This window comes from Orcinus orca, chromosome 8, assembly GCF_937001465.1.
Source record: "Orcinus orca chromosome 8, mOrcOrc1.1, whole genome shotgun sequence".
Classification (NCBI taxonomy): domain Eukaryota; kingdom Metazoa; phylum Chordata; class Mammalia; order Artiodactyla; family Delphinidae; genus Orcinus; species Orcinus orca.
In genome coordinates this window covers 70,559,845-70,575,462 of record NC_064566.1, presented here as the reverse complement: position 1 = coordinate 70,575,462, position 15,618 = coordinate 70,559,845, and the positions used below count along the sequence as shown (strand labels likewise).

At 48.6% G+C, this 15,618-nt stretch overlaps 2 protein-coding genes and 1 long non-coding RNA gene across 3 annotated transcripts in view; 1 reads left to right on the top strand and 2 right to left on the bottom strand.

Moving 5' to 3' along the window:
- The window catches only part of ENDOD1 (endonuclease domain containing 1), a 30,299-nt gene extending 19,918 nt beyond the window's left edge, over positions 1–10,381 (bottom strand). The window contains exon 1 of the mRNA XM_004265460.3: positions 9,969–10,381. Coding sequence (XP_004265508.1) covers positions 9,969–10,268 — 300 coding nt within the window. The 5' untranslated portion in view covers positions 10,269–10,381. The remainder of the gene's footprint in view (positions 1–9,968) is intronic.
- Positions 9–7,148, top strand: LOC125965278 (uncharacterized). The gene is made up of 3 exons (XR_007478977.1): positions 9–548; positions 2,008–2,049; positions 6,464–7,148. It is a non-coding gene; the product is annotated as an uncharacterized LOC125965278 (long non-coding RNA).
- Positions 10,382–13,190: 2,809 nt separating the features above from the next.
- LOC101271577 (lysine-specific demethylase 4D-like) lies at positions 13,191–15,083 on the bottom strand. Its single transcript, XM_004265534.3, has one exon. It carries the CDS (start codon positions 14,754–14,756, stop codon positions 13,191–13,193), a length of 1,566 nt encoding a protein of 521 aa, XP_004265582.1. The 5' UTR covers positions 14,757–15,083.
- Positions 15,084–15,618: the final 535 nt, after the last annotated feature.

Sequence of the window (15,618 nt, the reverse complement as noted above, 5' to 3'; positions counted from 1 at the left end):
TGGGAGAGAGTTAAGTAAACCACTTCTTATGCCTGGTCTGCCTTCCCGACTACGTTAACAAGACACCTGAGGGCAGGGCACATCATGGGTTCCTATTTCTGGGCTTAGACCCAAGAACTCAATAAATGGTTGTGATGCTGACAACAATAACAACACTGATAAAAGGATCAACAAGCAGACGAGGTCTGGGGACTCAGCCTTTGCAACGCTAACATTCTCCCCCTGCTGCCCCAGAATGAATAAAGGGATGAACAGATAATAAACAGGGTGAGCTTGTGTCTGCCCCTGAAGATCCCTCTAATTGCATACCTACCTCTTAAACCCCAATTCATTGACAGAGAAGAGAACAAATTGATGATGAACTCTTGTTGCTGATTGGCTGTGACCACATTTATGATGTAAATAAGTGAGAGGAAACTCCTAGGCTCTGACTGGCCTGGGGCAGGAGGCCCCAGGAGCAGAAGGGCATCCGATATGGAAGCAGAAAAGCAAGAGCAGTGACAAGCCTGGTCAAAGAGCTCCCTGGGTGCAGAACGGCAGCCTATGAGGTACCACTCACTATCAACTCAGTTATGCATCACCCTCATCTGAAAACTGGGGAAGGCGCATAGCTAATCTCCACACAAGATTGTAACTAACTATAAGACATGGCCCTTCTCCAAAGCCAACAGGCAAAACGTACCCTTCATCTTAAAGATCATTAGAGAAGGGGACTTGATGGCCCTTGGACCCTTTTCCACAGCATCATAGCTCTCATGTCAGGAAATGATTTATTTGCATCCAACCTCAACCCTCCTCAAGCTGTTGAAGCTTAAGACCTCTTGTCTTTAGCACAAAAGAGACAGCATCTGCTTCTCAGTGTTGTGTCACATACATCCTCAGAGGCTAGTAAATCTGCCCCCAGGCAAAATCATTTCCATTTCTTTGACCTCTTCTCTTGGGTTTCATGAGCTTTTCAAGTTCCTCTAAAGGTGAGACTACTTGGCAGCAGGGTTTAGTGACCGAACAGAATACCAGATTAGAAATAAGGAGCTCTGTCAACTCTGTCACTTACTGGCCTTGTGACCTCGGGCAGACCAGTGACTCCCCGGGCCCCCGTCTCTTCTATGAGAGGAGAAGGATAACACCTCCTGTGCTCAGGAATGAGGAGAGGGGGAAGAAAGCAGGATTATTTCAGGCCATCAGTCAGTTATACATGATACAGACTTGAGAGAAAAAGCTGATGAAATAGACTTTGCATTTCAAGTCCCCAGGCCTTCTATTTCTAGCGAAAATGCTTAATGAGACAAATTGTTTATGTTTCTGTGCAGACTTGCCCATCAAAAAGTGTGCTGTTTGAGAGGCTCGTTAGATGTGGCTTCACAGAGTCCAAAAGGGTGCTAAGCCTTGACTAGAATAAAGGATGTGAGAGTGCACGTCTCTCTATATGTAATGGAAATTTCTGGAATGTTACACACACACATACACCCAAACACACAAACTGTGAAGATTGGCTATCTGTGAAAAGCGGATCTTTTTCTTTATATACTTCCAAAATGCTCAGAAGAATCTTTTTACCATAAGCACATATTACTTTTATAATCCTAAAAAAAACCCTAAATATGATAAAGAACCACCACCAGCACCCCATTAAAAAGGTTCAAGGAAACTGTCTGTAGGTCTAGATCTAAGGCTGCCATGCCATGATAGGAATAAGACTGCAAAGCTTTCAAATTTCACCGCTGGTGTTCAGCCCATATCTGCTGGATGCTCACAACTCAACAACATTTATTAAGCACTTACTCAGTGCTGGCATCATGCTAGACCAGGAGTTGGCAAACTACAGCCTGTGCACCAAAGCCGACCCACCACCTGTTTCATAAATAAAGTTTTCTTGGAACATAGCCACACCTACTCATTTATGCATTGTCTGCAGCTGCTTTTGTGCTAGAACAGCTGGGTTGAATGGTTGCAGAAGAGACCATATGGCCCAAAAGTCTAAACTATTTACTATTTGGCCCTTTACAGAAAAGGTTGCTGGCCAGTGTGTTAAGCAATGAGGATGCGATGGTGAGTATGACAGGCCTGAGCCCTGCACTCAGGGAACTTACAGTCTAATCGGGGGCACTCAATCAGTCACGCAACAAATGTATTATTGTACCACACTAGCAAAGAAACGTGTGTTTGGTGCCACTAGAGAGTATTATGGGCAGTTGACCTAAGTGGGAATATCACGGAAGACAAAAAAGCCCAGCGGGTACAAGGGTCCTATGATGGGAGAGAACATAGAAATAAAAAACAACAAAAACAAAAACAAAATAGAAAGAAGCCGAAGTGGCAGGACGTTAAGGCCTGGCAATGTGTGACGCCAGATAAGGCCAGAAGGGGAATGGGAGACCAACCACGCAGGACTCTGGAGACCCTGATAAGGACTTGTCTTTATCTGAAGAGAAATGGGGAGCCCTGAAGCGTTTCCAGTCAGGCCACTGGAGATACAATGAGATGAATGTTTTGAATTTCTCTGGCTTCCAGGTGGAGACCCAGGTGGGATGGGTTAGCCAGTCAGGAAGCTGTTTTGCAGAGGCCTGGATGAAGATGGTCGCAGCTTGGATCTCAGGGTGTAGATGGTAGGGATTAGAGGGGTGAAGTCTGTCCACTGAGGTGCAGAAGCAAGACCATCAACCATCCCGAACGGTCCACTTGGCTGTGAAGGAGGTGTTCAATGTTATCATGGGTTCCATGGTTCCAGATACAACACAAATATCCAAGAATGACAAAAGGTCTTTTTATGGTTCATAAACCCAGCTTTCCTTTCCCTGTGTTTCCATGTGTCCTGAGACTATGATGGATGCCCAGTCTTTCAGATACATAAACAGTGGCCATTTCCTTACATGGTCCCTGTTCAGTCATGCATCCTGGGCAATTCAGCCACCGCTGAAATGAAGGTGCAAGTCAACTGGAACATGTAATCTAATTTATGTTTTCAAATCCTATTTCATCCAACTATTTGCTCTGCAAAAGGTGAAGTACTCATATTTTCAGTTTTGATTAAAAATATTAAATGCCCTCATTTGACCTCCTTTGAATGAGCCACACGTCTGTCAGGCACTGGGTAAATAAAAGCATGACTGGAATACTAAATGGTGCTTCTATTTTGGGTTCACCCTATGAGTTGGTTTCTTTTTTGTTTCTCCTTCCTTTCAGTGGCCAAATAGATATGTCAGCAGGCAAGGAATTATTGCTGCCATAGATGTCAAGTTCTACTAACCAAAAGGGTACGTGACCACTCAGGAGACATGATACACAACATGAAGGAAAAACATTTTTGAAGTAACAGGAATTCTAGGAGCGAGATCAGATCACTGGCAGTGAAAGCTACTGGCAAACGGGAGGACTTCTTTTCTCATATTTCCGCTTGGACAGCTGATAGTTTAAAAGGAAGAGGAATTAAAGCCCAACAAATAAAATCTTTATTCCTCAAGGAATGCTCCATTCAATCACCATGAGCTATAACTGAGATTTCCAGGATGGTGTGTTAGAAGCCAAGCCAGACATCATCCAAAGAACTGGATCAGTTCAGTAAAATAAAAATAAAATAACAGGGCTTCCCTGGTGGCGCAGTGGTTGAGAGTCCGCCTGCCGATGCAGGGGACACGGGTTCGTGCCCTGGTCCTGGAGGATCCCACATGCCACGGAGCGGCTAGGCCCGTGAGCCATGGCCGCTGAGCCTGCGCGTCCGGAGCCTGTGCTCTGCAACGGGAGAGGCCACAACAGTGAGAGGCCCGCGTACCGCAATAAAAAAATAATAATAATAAAATAAAATAAAATAACAAATCAGTCAATTTGGAATCCGGAGAGAAAATACTGACATTGTCAGTGGAAAGCAGCATGGTAGAGCAGAAAGAGAGCTAAGAGCTCTGGAGTGGGACAGCCATAAGCTCCAATCCAGACTTTGCCATCTAGCAGCTTTGTGACCTTGAATAAGTTATTTAACGACGCTGAACCTCAGTTTCCTAAACTATAAACCATGGGTCATAGGACCTAGAGGTGTTCTGTGAATGAGTTAATTTGTGAAGATCCTTGCACACAGTAAGGGATCAGTAAATGATAGTTCCTTTCCTGGATTGTCCAAATTTAAGTCTGGGCTGAAAGAATGGTGCACAGCTCCATCACCACTAGACTGTTCCAGGACAAAACATCACTAAAATGTTCTGCCGATACAGGGCAAGTACCCTAACTCGCTTCTGAGAATGACCACGAATCAGATGGAAACACTAAATTCAAAGATGAAGAAAAAGCCAGAAAAGGAGAAAAATGGAGTGAAGGGTAGCATGTATGACTGCTGTTTTTACTATCTGCACTCCAGTAAGGAAGAAATTGTGAGCAATTGATTTTGGAACCATCCCTGTGAGTCCGGCGCTTCCTGGCCGGACTCACAGGGATGGTTCCAAAATCAATTGAATCAGTGAAGTCAACACTGTTATCATCTTTAATGAACAGATCAGAAAAATAGGACTGGAAGAATTTGATCACACAGATTGTAAGTGGCAGAGCAGGGATCTGAAGTCATGTTTTTTTTCTTTGTTTTTGTTTTTGTTTTTTTTGCGGTACGCGGGCCTCTCACTGTTGTGGCTTCTCCCGTTGTGGAGCACAGGCTCCGGACGCGCAGGCTCAGCGGCCATGGCTCACGGGCGCAGCCGCTCCGCGGCATGTGGGATCTTCCCGGAGCCGGGCACGAACCCGTGTTCCCTGCATCGGCAGGTGGACTCTCAACCACTGCGCCACCAGGGAAGCCCCTAAAGTCACGTTTCTTAATGAGGAAGGAAGAATCAGAATTGTCCTGTTTGCTGTGTCCCTTACCCAGAGATGTGTATATCTTCTTTATATCTGTTCTCTGACACAATTAAAAGAGGGCTGATGTTAGAACAAATGAAACAGTGTGTCAAACAGTTTCAGGAAGTGCAAGCAAGAAGCCACTGATGGAAATTAAAAATTAAGGACTTAATCGAGGTTCTAGCTGTGACAACTGTTCACATACATTTACTAAGATTTGAAATATGACTTCATTGGGCCCTTTAGGAAAACACTTTTGCCGTTAGCAGGACTATCTGCTTCTCTCTGGAGCCACTGACACCTAAGCAACATTCACGTGGCCAAATATGTGCTCTGACTTGTCCTACGACTGTTGGGAAAGAGAAATGGAGTAGAAATGAAGATTTCCATATAAAAGATGAGAATTGAAGTCCTATGACCATTAATGCAGTGGATCCATGGGAAGTCAAAGATCTCCATGATTCATCAAAAGAGCTCCGGACTAGGAGCAACTAGTCATGAGTTCAAATCCAAGCTGTGTGGCCTTGGGCACAACAATTAACCTCTCTGAGCCAGTTTCCTCATTTCTACAATGAAGAGAATAAGATCTACCTCACAGTATTTTTGTAAGATTAAAGAAGTATAAGCAGAATATAAAACCAGTTCCTTCCAATATTCACGTTTACAAAATGACAGGGTCTTGAGGACTTCCCTGGCGGTCCAGTGGTTAAGACTCTGCACTCCCCCAGCAGGGGGCACGGGTTTGATCCCTGGTCGGGATACTAAGATCCCACATGCCGCGTGGCATGGCCCCCCCCAAAAAAAATTGTTTTTTAAAAATGACAGGGTCTTATACGTTGGCTTCTAGCGTGAACTGACAACATCCTTTGCAAAGGCATCACTAGTACCTTATCCAAAAATTCTTCCATTAAACAGAAATGAGCTGAGCAACTAAAAGGTTGGAGGCTCCCTGTACTAAACCAGAACCCAGTTCTCAATTTTGACTGCAAACCCTCCGGACCATCTCTGTCCTGCTAATAGGGACACACTGTCTCATCTCTTTCTTGCCTTCTCCCCATTCTCAATTTAAAGGTGACCACATTCCACATAAAACCCACAACAGCCCTCTGTCTCCTCCTCTGTTTCCTTTTTTAAAAATTTTTTTTGATATGGACCATTTTTAAAGTCTTTATTGAATTTGTTACAACAGTGCTTCTGTTTTATGTTTTGTTTTTTTGGTCAGGAGGCATGTGGGATCTCGGCTCCCCGACCAGGGATTGAACCTGCACCCCCCTGCACTGGAAGGCAAAGTCTTAACCACTGGACCTCCAGGGAAGTCCCTCCGCTTCCTTTTAAAGTTCTCATTATGTCCTTCAGAAGGCCCCTCAGATGCGGGATCCTGTCATCTGATGCTAAAGAGATCGAAATCATCTGGGGTAGTTCCAAAGGCCGGAGCTAGAACAGGTGGGGTGGATTTAGAGGAAGGTTCCAGATCTGCATATGGAATATGTTTGGAACAGTGGCTGCTGGTTAGCTGGGAGGCAAGCTTCTAAAGCAGGCAGCTCTCCACCAAGGAAGCCCAAGCAGAATATCTCACCCACTGCTGCCTGACTGAACCTCCGAACATCAAATGGTTTTATCCAACACTTACTGAGTGCTTTCTATGTCCTAGGCACTAGAAATGCAAGCCCTCAGTCTCTCCGCTGGAGAGATGGACCCACAAGCAGGTAGGTATAAAACAGTGTGGTAAGTAAAAAACTAGAGAAATTACAGGGAGCACTGTGGGGTGGACCTAACTCAGGAAGTGGACCTCACCCAGGTGGGCTCTTCCTTCTGGAGGAGGTGACACCTCGGCAGTCTTAAAGGATGGAGTAGGGAGGCAGTGAGGGGCAAGACGGGGGCAGTGTAGAAAGGGCATTTGGGGCAAAAGGAATCAGCATGAGCAAAGGAACAAATGTGACCAACAGAATGGCTTATGAGAGGCACTCCAGGCAGCTAGATAATGCTAGAACAGTACATGAGGGTGGGGAGGGGTAGGAGACAGGCTGGAACTACAGACAGGAGCCAGGGCATGGGGCCCCTGTAAACTGCATTCTGCAGGGTGGAAGTCTGGGTCCCTGTGTTTTTAAGCACAAGAGTGCTTACAACACCCTAAAGGTTTTACGCACGAGTGACTTAAGTTTCTATCATCTTCGATTCAGGAGGTTTTCGGTTGTTGTTTTTTTTTTTTTCCCCAAAGGGAAACTGCAGGACAGCCTTGCAAGCTGCCCTAATTGAGCTTCAGGAACCTCAGGGTCAGCACAGCCCTACCTGACTAACTACGGAAGGCAAGCACCCAGCTCCTTTGGTCCCCTGCCTCTTCCTCTATCTGCTGGGCCTCTTGGTAACACTAACTTCCTAAAGAGGTGATGTGGGCACAAGGTGACTCAGCATTACAGAGTGCTTGGAAGCAGCCAGAAGTCCACGTTGAGCGCTGAGCATCTTTCTGCAGTGGGCACACTGGCTGGGAGGCAGGCCTCGGGGTGGGGGGGGGGCAGGTTTGCTGCAGTGTGCTCCAGAGCCTGCCAGCATGGCAATCTGGCGGCTTCTCCCCCCTCTCTCCTTCCTTGCCTCCTTCCTAATAGCCCCTGGCTCCTGGCTGACTTGACTGGACACTGCGGTGGGAAGGGACGGGCAGCACAAAGCTGTCTTGCAGAGAAAAGCATCCTTCCAGTTGTGCTCAGCCACTGGGCCCTTCCCACCTCCCCAGTCGGGAACTCTGGTCTCCTGTGCTTTTCTGAACCACTGTACCTCTCACCTCTGGAGCTGCCATTTGGAATTATTCCCTCCCACCCCACCAGCTCCTTCCTCCTTCCGCATCCTATTTTACCTCTCCAGTCCTATCCCTCATTACCAGGGCCCACGGTCTCCACTGCCTATGTGAAGGTTCTGTCCGTTTCCTCTCTGCTGAATGAGTCATGCTCCTTTGGGCTCCTTCAATAACTGCATAAATGGCTCTGCTCCACACCCCGGCCCCAAACCTTCCTTGATCACCCCTTCATACCCGACCCCTCCCTTCCATCACTCCTCTTTATTCTGAGCACTTGAGTCATCTACTCACTGAGTCATCTACTCACTTGTACTGGGTTAGCTGCTCCAACCACTCCCCACACACTAATCCCTGACTCAGCCATGCGTTTCTCACACAGCATGTCCCCTCTGCTGGGAATGTCTTTGTCCTTGTCTCCCTTCTGAACTCCGCCTCATCCTTTCAGGTAAAGCACAAACGTCACCCTGACCCAAAGGCTTACCCCGTCACCTCCAAGACGGATTAAATCTAGTAAGACTTCTTCTACCCTTTTAAACTGAGGATGTTTTGCTTATGTCATAATAACAGCTAGGACTGATATACCAGGCACAAGAACCTTATATGGAGTAATTCATTCAATCCTCAAAATCACCCTGTTATTACCTCTAAGTCAACCAGCCCAAGTTTACAGCAAGTCAGTGGAAGAACTGAGGCTTAAACCCATGCAGCATGGCTCTAATCAGAGGTGTTACCACCTCGTCACCCAGCAGACCAGGAAGCCTTTGAGTCCCAGAGCTACACTGTTCCCCTGGCACCCCAAGTGCCTGGCACACAGTGGGTGATTACTAAATGTGGTAGTTCTGGATTTAACTGAAATTTGTTCAGCATGCATCCCACGTCTTCCTCACATGTACGTTCTGTCTCCCCAAGCCATCCATGAGATCCTCGGTGAGAAAGGACCAGGTCCTCTATTTTCCTCACAGGTCTGCAATCACATGCATACTGGGGAACTGGGGGAAACGCAGAGAGCTCTAGGGGTGCAGATGGGGGCAAACTAACTTTAGGTTACTATATGCCTTAAGTGTGTATACTTTACAAAGGCTTTTTCTCATGCCTGATCTCAAAGGTTCTGACATCAACAGGCTGTGGAGAAGGTAAAGAGACGGAGGTGCAGATGGCCTGAGAGCTGGTCAAGGTCTTAGAGCCAGAAATAACTGAATGATATTATAGAAATTACAACCCAGGGCTCTGAATAAAACAGCTGAACGCCAGTCCCCTGCTCACAATGCCTAGGCAGCTGTGGCCATCAAGAATGGGCAGGCTGATGTAAGTCAACTATATTTCAATTAAAAAAAGTAAAACAAGAAAAGATCAAGGTCAACCAGTTCTAAAAAAAAAAAAAAAAAAGAATGGGTGGGCTGAGTGTTCAGCTCCTCCCCCAGATCGGGTGTCCTTGGTTGCTGGGACAGGGGAGCCTGGCAGGGTGTTCTCCACAGGAGGCTGGCTGCGCAGACCTAGGGCAGGGTGTGTGAAGGCAGCTTCAGCAGGACCTCTGAGAGCCTCTTGGAGTGTCTGGTCACTCTCACCAGACAGAACAGAAAACCCTGAGAGATGACACAATTTCCAAGTGGTCTGATAATATAGATATGAAGAGCCAGGAGAAACAGGTTTGTTCTTCCCATTAGTAGGAGGTAGTCAATGTCCCTACTATTTGTAACTATCCCATCGCATTTCTAAAAATCCATACCTTTATTTCATTGTCCTAACCCAACATTAACTTCAGATCGAATTTACTCAATGTCCTGTGCAGAAGGGAAGGCTTTTCAGGCTCAGGTGGCCTCTGCAGAAGAAAAGCTTTTTCCTAGTAGGAAGGGCAGTGAACTTCTAGCCAAAAGACCTGCCCCATCTTTATGCAAGTCTCATCGCCCTGCTGAGCCTTGATCTCCTCTTCTGTAAAATGGGCATGAAAATGCCCACTCACCCACCCATCCCACAGAATTGTGGCAACGACCTGTGCGCTCCCAGCCTAGGCATCCCGAAGATTTGAGTGGTCTCTTGGGTCTCCGTCTCACTGTTCTCATTATTCAGGAAGTGAATGAGACACTGCAGATGTCTCCTCTGAAGTGCAGAGAGAACCACCTCCCACTGGGGGCCTCGGACCCCTGAGGCTTAAGCGAAGGCTCGCAGATCGCCCAGCTCTGGCCGTGGCTTTGACAGGGGACGAGGCAGTCTGTAACTCCGGGGGCGCGGTGGGGCGGGTGGAAACCCGGGTTTCCCGACGCTGGCACCGAAGGCTGGGGCTGCCCTTCCCCGCCCTACCGCTCACGGTGTCTGCAAAGTGCCCTGGGAGGCCAGCCCAACGGCCGGGCTTGGGAAGCGCCTCGCTTACCTGCGGCTCCACTAGCCAGCGCTGCTCGGCTCCCAGGGGCGCAGGGCGCGCGGCGCGGAACGCCGAGTACACAGGGATACGGTCCCAGGTGCTGTACAGGGTGGCGAAGCGCTCGGCGCCCTCGGAGCGCTGACAGATCTTCACGTGGGCAGCGGCCGCCAGCCCCGCGGGCGGGGTCCCGGCGTAGAAGAATCGGTCGCATTCGCCGAAGCCGTCTTCCTGCTCGCTCACGAGCCGGCCCTCCAACAGCCCCGCCAGAGCGAGGAGGCCGCCCAGCGCCAAACAGCGCGCGGGGCCCATGGCGCGTCTGCGGACCGGGCGGGGAGAGCGCGAGGCCGCCGAGCGGGGCCGCGGGTAAGTCGGAAGGAGGGGGCGGCGCGGCTGAGCTAGAGCTTTGCGGGCCGAGCTGGGCGGCCCCGGCGGCAGGGGCGGGTCCGCGTCCCGAGGCCGCGCCTCCCTCTCACCCTGCTCCATGAAGATGGCTGCGCAGGCCCGGCGCCAGGCGCGGGGATGCACCCGGACTTGCACGCCTGGTTTCTGCAGTCTGCGCTCGCAGGCTCGGGGACGCGCGCTCCCAAGACTGAACGGTATGAACCGGGTCGGCTTAATCGGAGGAAACGGGAAGTAACCGTCCCTGGGGCTGGGAGCCTAGAAGCCTCCTGAGCCAGCGCGCCCCAGGGATCCTCAAGGATGCAAAGAGGCGGCAGGAGATGCCCACAGAACTGTGGCTCTTTGGCTCTGATGGGCAGGGACCCCCAGTGACATCCGACGGAAATCAGTCTCCCCCTTCCCAGCGAAATGCTCATCCGCCAACACACGGACACAACTTTGATGAAGTTTCAGCAGATCAGAAGCCAGGAGACCCAAGTTAAAAATCCTCTTCTAGGAAATTCCTAACCTAGGGAAATAGGACAGCTCTTGTGGTTTACTTGGTGCTTCGAGGCTTAGAATCAAAACCAAGAAAGAAACGAGACCGGCCAATATCACTGGTTGGTAGGTTGGTTGATTCATATTTCTTTCTTGAGTGCCTATGTGCCAACCTGGGTTCAGCGACTGGGTACAGTGGTAAACAAGAATAGGGTCCCTGCGGTCCTGCAGACGAAAACTAGTGGGGAAGCTTGTCGTTAATCAAAGAAACAAGCTATTAAAGGAATAATGACACACACTGAACGTGGAGCTCTGAGAACCTGCCCCTCCGGGGATTCAGGGCGTGTTTGCCTGAAGAGTGTTGTCTGGTCTGAGACCAAGATGTTGACATGAACTAGGCAAAGAGGAAAGCAGCATGGGCTAAGGGGTCTCCCAGCAGAAGGGAACATGATATGTTGGAGGAATTTAAGGAAGTTGGGTGTGGGTAGAGAACAGAGACCTGGGAGAAGGTTATGAGAAATAGGGCTAAAGGAGGCAGGAGACACAGCATTCAGGGGATCATAGGCTAGAGGCCGTCAAACATTTTTCAGCAGGACACGGACCCATATTGAGAAAACAAGCTTCGTGTAATAATCCTTATGCTTAAAACTGACATTGCAATCTAGTATTTCTGTTGTATTCTATTTTGTTCCCCTTTAAAAAACATGCTGCTGGTAACCCACAAAGTTGTTTCTATGACCCACTAATGGCTCATGTCCTGCAGTTTGGAAAGAAATATTATATAAATCATGTTGAGGATTTTAATCTTTCAATGGCGTAGACACAATCACATTTGCTTTCTGGGCAGAAATGGGCAGACTGGAGTGGCCCAGAATGAATGAAGCAAAACATTTATAAAGATCCAGATGAGAGATGGTAGCTTGAACTGGGGTGGTGGTTGAGACACAAGCAGAGTGCCTACTAGGGTGCCTTCACTCACATCCTATTATTTAATCTTATTTCCTCAGTGTGCCACGTGGGGAACTGGACCAGAGCGTTCAGATGCTTGTCCAAGATGGCATAATCAGTGAGTCCTGAGCCAGAATTGAGCCAGGCCCGTCTGCTTCCTAAGCCTGACCTTTCCTCTAAGTCACAGCAAATCCATGAGGTGAGCCAATAAAATAGGAGAGAAATTGTCAGAAGAGCACATTTTGGAGCTTAAGAACCAATTCCTTGGAGGCTTCAATACTTGAAAAGTTTGCCTGTGTTTGGCCCCTGAAATGAAACCTAAATTTATTTCTTAAAAAAAAAAAGACACATGCAGTGTGATGTCACAGTAACAACTAGACTTGGAGTCACGTGTTCCTTCTGCATCCAAACTATCATTTTCAATTTCCAAAATTTATTCTGAGTTTGGCCACTTCTGTGCATTCTCAACACTATGGCCTAAGTCAGTAACCATCGATTCTCACCTGTGTTACTTAGATGTTCTACCTACTTCTCCTGCCCCCAAGGGGTCCACAGAACAATTAAGGTGATTAGTTAAATATGCAAATTATATCATGTCAAGTGCTGTTTTAAACTTCCAATGCCTTCTCATTTCAAGTTGAAAAATCTCAAGTATTTAACATGAGCTACAAGATCCTGCCTCTCCCTTCTCTAGCCCCAGATACAAATGAGCTTCCTCTCTATACACACAAAAGCACCAAGCTCTATGTTAGGGCTGTTACACTTGTTGTTTTATCCAAGTGGACATCAGCTCTGGACCTTCCTTCTTGTCATTTGGGACTCAGAAAGGTCTCCTGCTTTATGAAGTATTCCCTGACCACCAGAACCACACCGCCCATTCTGCACTATCACCCCACCCCCTTTAATCTTTTCACAGAACATATGCCCACTTGAAATTGTCTTGTTCATTTATTTGTGGATTTGTTTATTGGGATGTATCAATGACTTAACCATGTGAAATGTACGTAGAGCATTGAGAAGGCAGTGGAGACTTGGAGAGAAGATTTTCACATGCTGACACTTTTTGCCCTGTGTTTGCTCATCTCTCCTAGCAACCTGGATCAGCCAAGTGCCAGGTGATTTCCTCCAAGTCTCCCTTCAGATAGGGCTGCAAACCAAATCCCCCAACACAGCCAGCCAGCTGGAACCCAACAATCAACCCCAAACTCACTCACCAACATCACACAAGGCAACAAGCTCAGAAAAATAAGTTTTGCTTGAAATGCTTTGATATAATTATTAAGAAAAGTGCAGGACTCTCATGCAAGACTAGTGACGTGCAAATAGCCGAAGCTCTGAAATGTCAGTGCGACCAGTCTCAAAGGATCCCCACGCAAGAGCAGTGGGGTAGAAAGGCATCCCCTGCGCTTAGGGGACAGGGCCACAACCACACCCAGAAGCCTTGGCGGGATGCTGGAGCCCAGGGCTGAGCGGGTCAGCGTTGTCCGGCGAGGGTGCATCCACAGGCAGGGGCTGAGCCTCTGGGTCCTGAGCAATGTCCAAGGAAAGCCTCCTCTTAGCCCTGGGGGGAGCAGTTGGCTCCTGAGTCCCCTGTTTCCAAGGACGACGACGAGGGCCACATCTTCCGGTTGGGTGGCCATCTGGGGCGGATGGACCTGGGGTTGGCGGCTGGGTCGGGCCGGGGTCCCCAGAGGTGCAGGTGGCCGCAGCCTCAAACTGGGCGGCCGAGCAAGAACCCCGGACCGGCGAAGGGCGCCGGGACACAGCAGGCACAGGGACTAGGTGGCGGGTCCCACCGTCCAGGACTACAGGCACACGCGGGCGCCGAGCGCGGCGTGGCTGGTGGTGCCTCGGGCCCAGAGCGGCTCCCCAGGCGGCGCGGACCTCCCTCCAGGCGTTCAGGCCCTGGCTGCTGGGCTCCATGGGCCGCCTGTGGTCCACCACGGTCCGGTCCTGCCCGCGTTTCCACAGCTCGTAGCGCTCTGGTTGCAGGATGCGCACGAAGGCGTCCATAGAGAAGGCGACCCGGGCCTCCGCGCAGCTGCACTGCGACGCCACTTTCCCATAATCAATCCAGCGCGGGGAGGCGAAATTGATGGCTTCTGCGCCGTTAAAGCCGTGGTTGAAGCCAGAGCGGTAGCCATAGGGAAACGTCACTATGAACTCTCCAGCCTCCTGAGTGACCCGACCGAAGGGGATGCCGTTGTCCTTGAGGACGGTGGGCGAGATGACAGCCACCTTGTGCCGCAGGAAGGCCTCACAGCCCCACGAGATGCCCAGGAAAAGCTCCCTGGCCAGGAGTTCCAGGCGCCGGCCGTGCTCCGGGGGCACCGCGTACCAAGTCTTGGGCTCCCCAAAGTGCAGGTAGTTGATGCTGTAAAGGTCCATGTCCTCCGTGTGCCAGGCAAAGGCAGTCTTCCACATGCCGAAGTAAAGATAGGGCGTGTTGACGCCTTCGATGACCACTCCGCACTCCTGTTCCAGCAGGTCCTGAATGGTTCCCAGGTGTCCAAGGTTCCACTGCTTCGTGTTTTCATCAAATAAGGAGCCACTGACGTCCGCACCATAAACCAGCGAATCATAGGGGCGTGTTTTCCAATATTTTCGCTCCAGTTCCTCAAAATCAGAGTAGAATGGTGTCTGGTGTTTTTCACTGTTTGTTAAGCGGCGATACTCACGCACGGTCATGGCTTTCATCTTTTTGTGGTGCTGAGTAAACACACCTGCCTGCCCAGAAATCACCTGCTGGAGGGGAGCGGCTATTAAGATGTCATCGATATCATCATAGGTCTCTCTGGCTTTCCAGTCCTTGGGTGGAATTACCTTGGCCAGGCCTGCTCGGTGTGCACCTTGGGATTCCATATAAGCAATGTATTTGTCGAAATCATTAAACTCTTCTTTGGTTGGATGAAATACCATTATGCTACAACTTGGGTTCTGGGCCCAGTTGGACTTAGACTTCATAGCTTTCATTAATAAGCAAGAAACTCCCAAGTTTTTACTTATGTTCTGGATAGGTGAGGATGCTGGAAAACACTACTTTTTCAAAAATGGGTTGGAGTATATCAGCAGGAACCCCCAGTAGACTTTAATGCAATGAGTTGATAATATTTCTTAGGCTTGCTGATTCTGCAGGGGACTCCATGCTGGGCAGAAGCCTTGCTCAGGACTGATGCTGGCTGAGCCTGCAAGTCTGTGATGTCCTTGGTTGACACTTGGCTCTGGCCTCTTGAGGTCTAGTGAATCACCCAGCCCTGGGTGGGTATCCCAAATGTCGTGTCTTCAGGTCAGTATTGAAAAGAAAACTTAAGAAAAAATACAATAAAGACAGGTTGCAAACTAATGTTTGGAAATAGTTATTAGGTAGCTACAAATAAAACACCACCATGGAATATAATTGCATATTCAAATAAAGGCTAAAATTTCATAAGCTTGACAGTACAAGAAATGGTGTTGTTGTGAACAGTGGAAATTCCTGTACTCTGGTAAGGAGAATGGAAATCATTACATTCACTTTGAAAAACTATTTGGACAGAATCCACTAAAACTGAACTTACCCATGTGCTATGATTCATGCCTAGGATATGTGTATGTCTGTGCAATGAATGTCAAGTCCAAGAGTGTTCAGAACAACATTATTTCAGTAGCCAAACACTGGAAACAACTCAAATGCCAGTCAACATTAGAATGGTTAAGTACACTGTAGTATATTCATACAATGGAATACAATACAGCAATGAAGATAAACAAGAACTACATGAAAATATAAGAATAATTCTATAAACGGAATACTGAGCAAAATTACCCAGACCCAAAAGAATGCCTATTCTTTGCT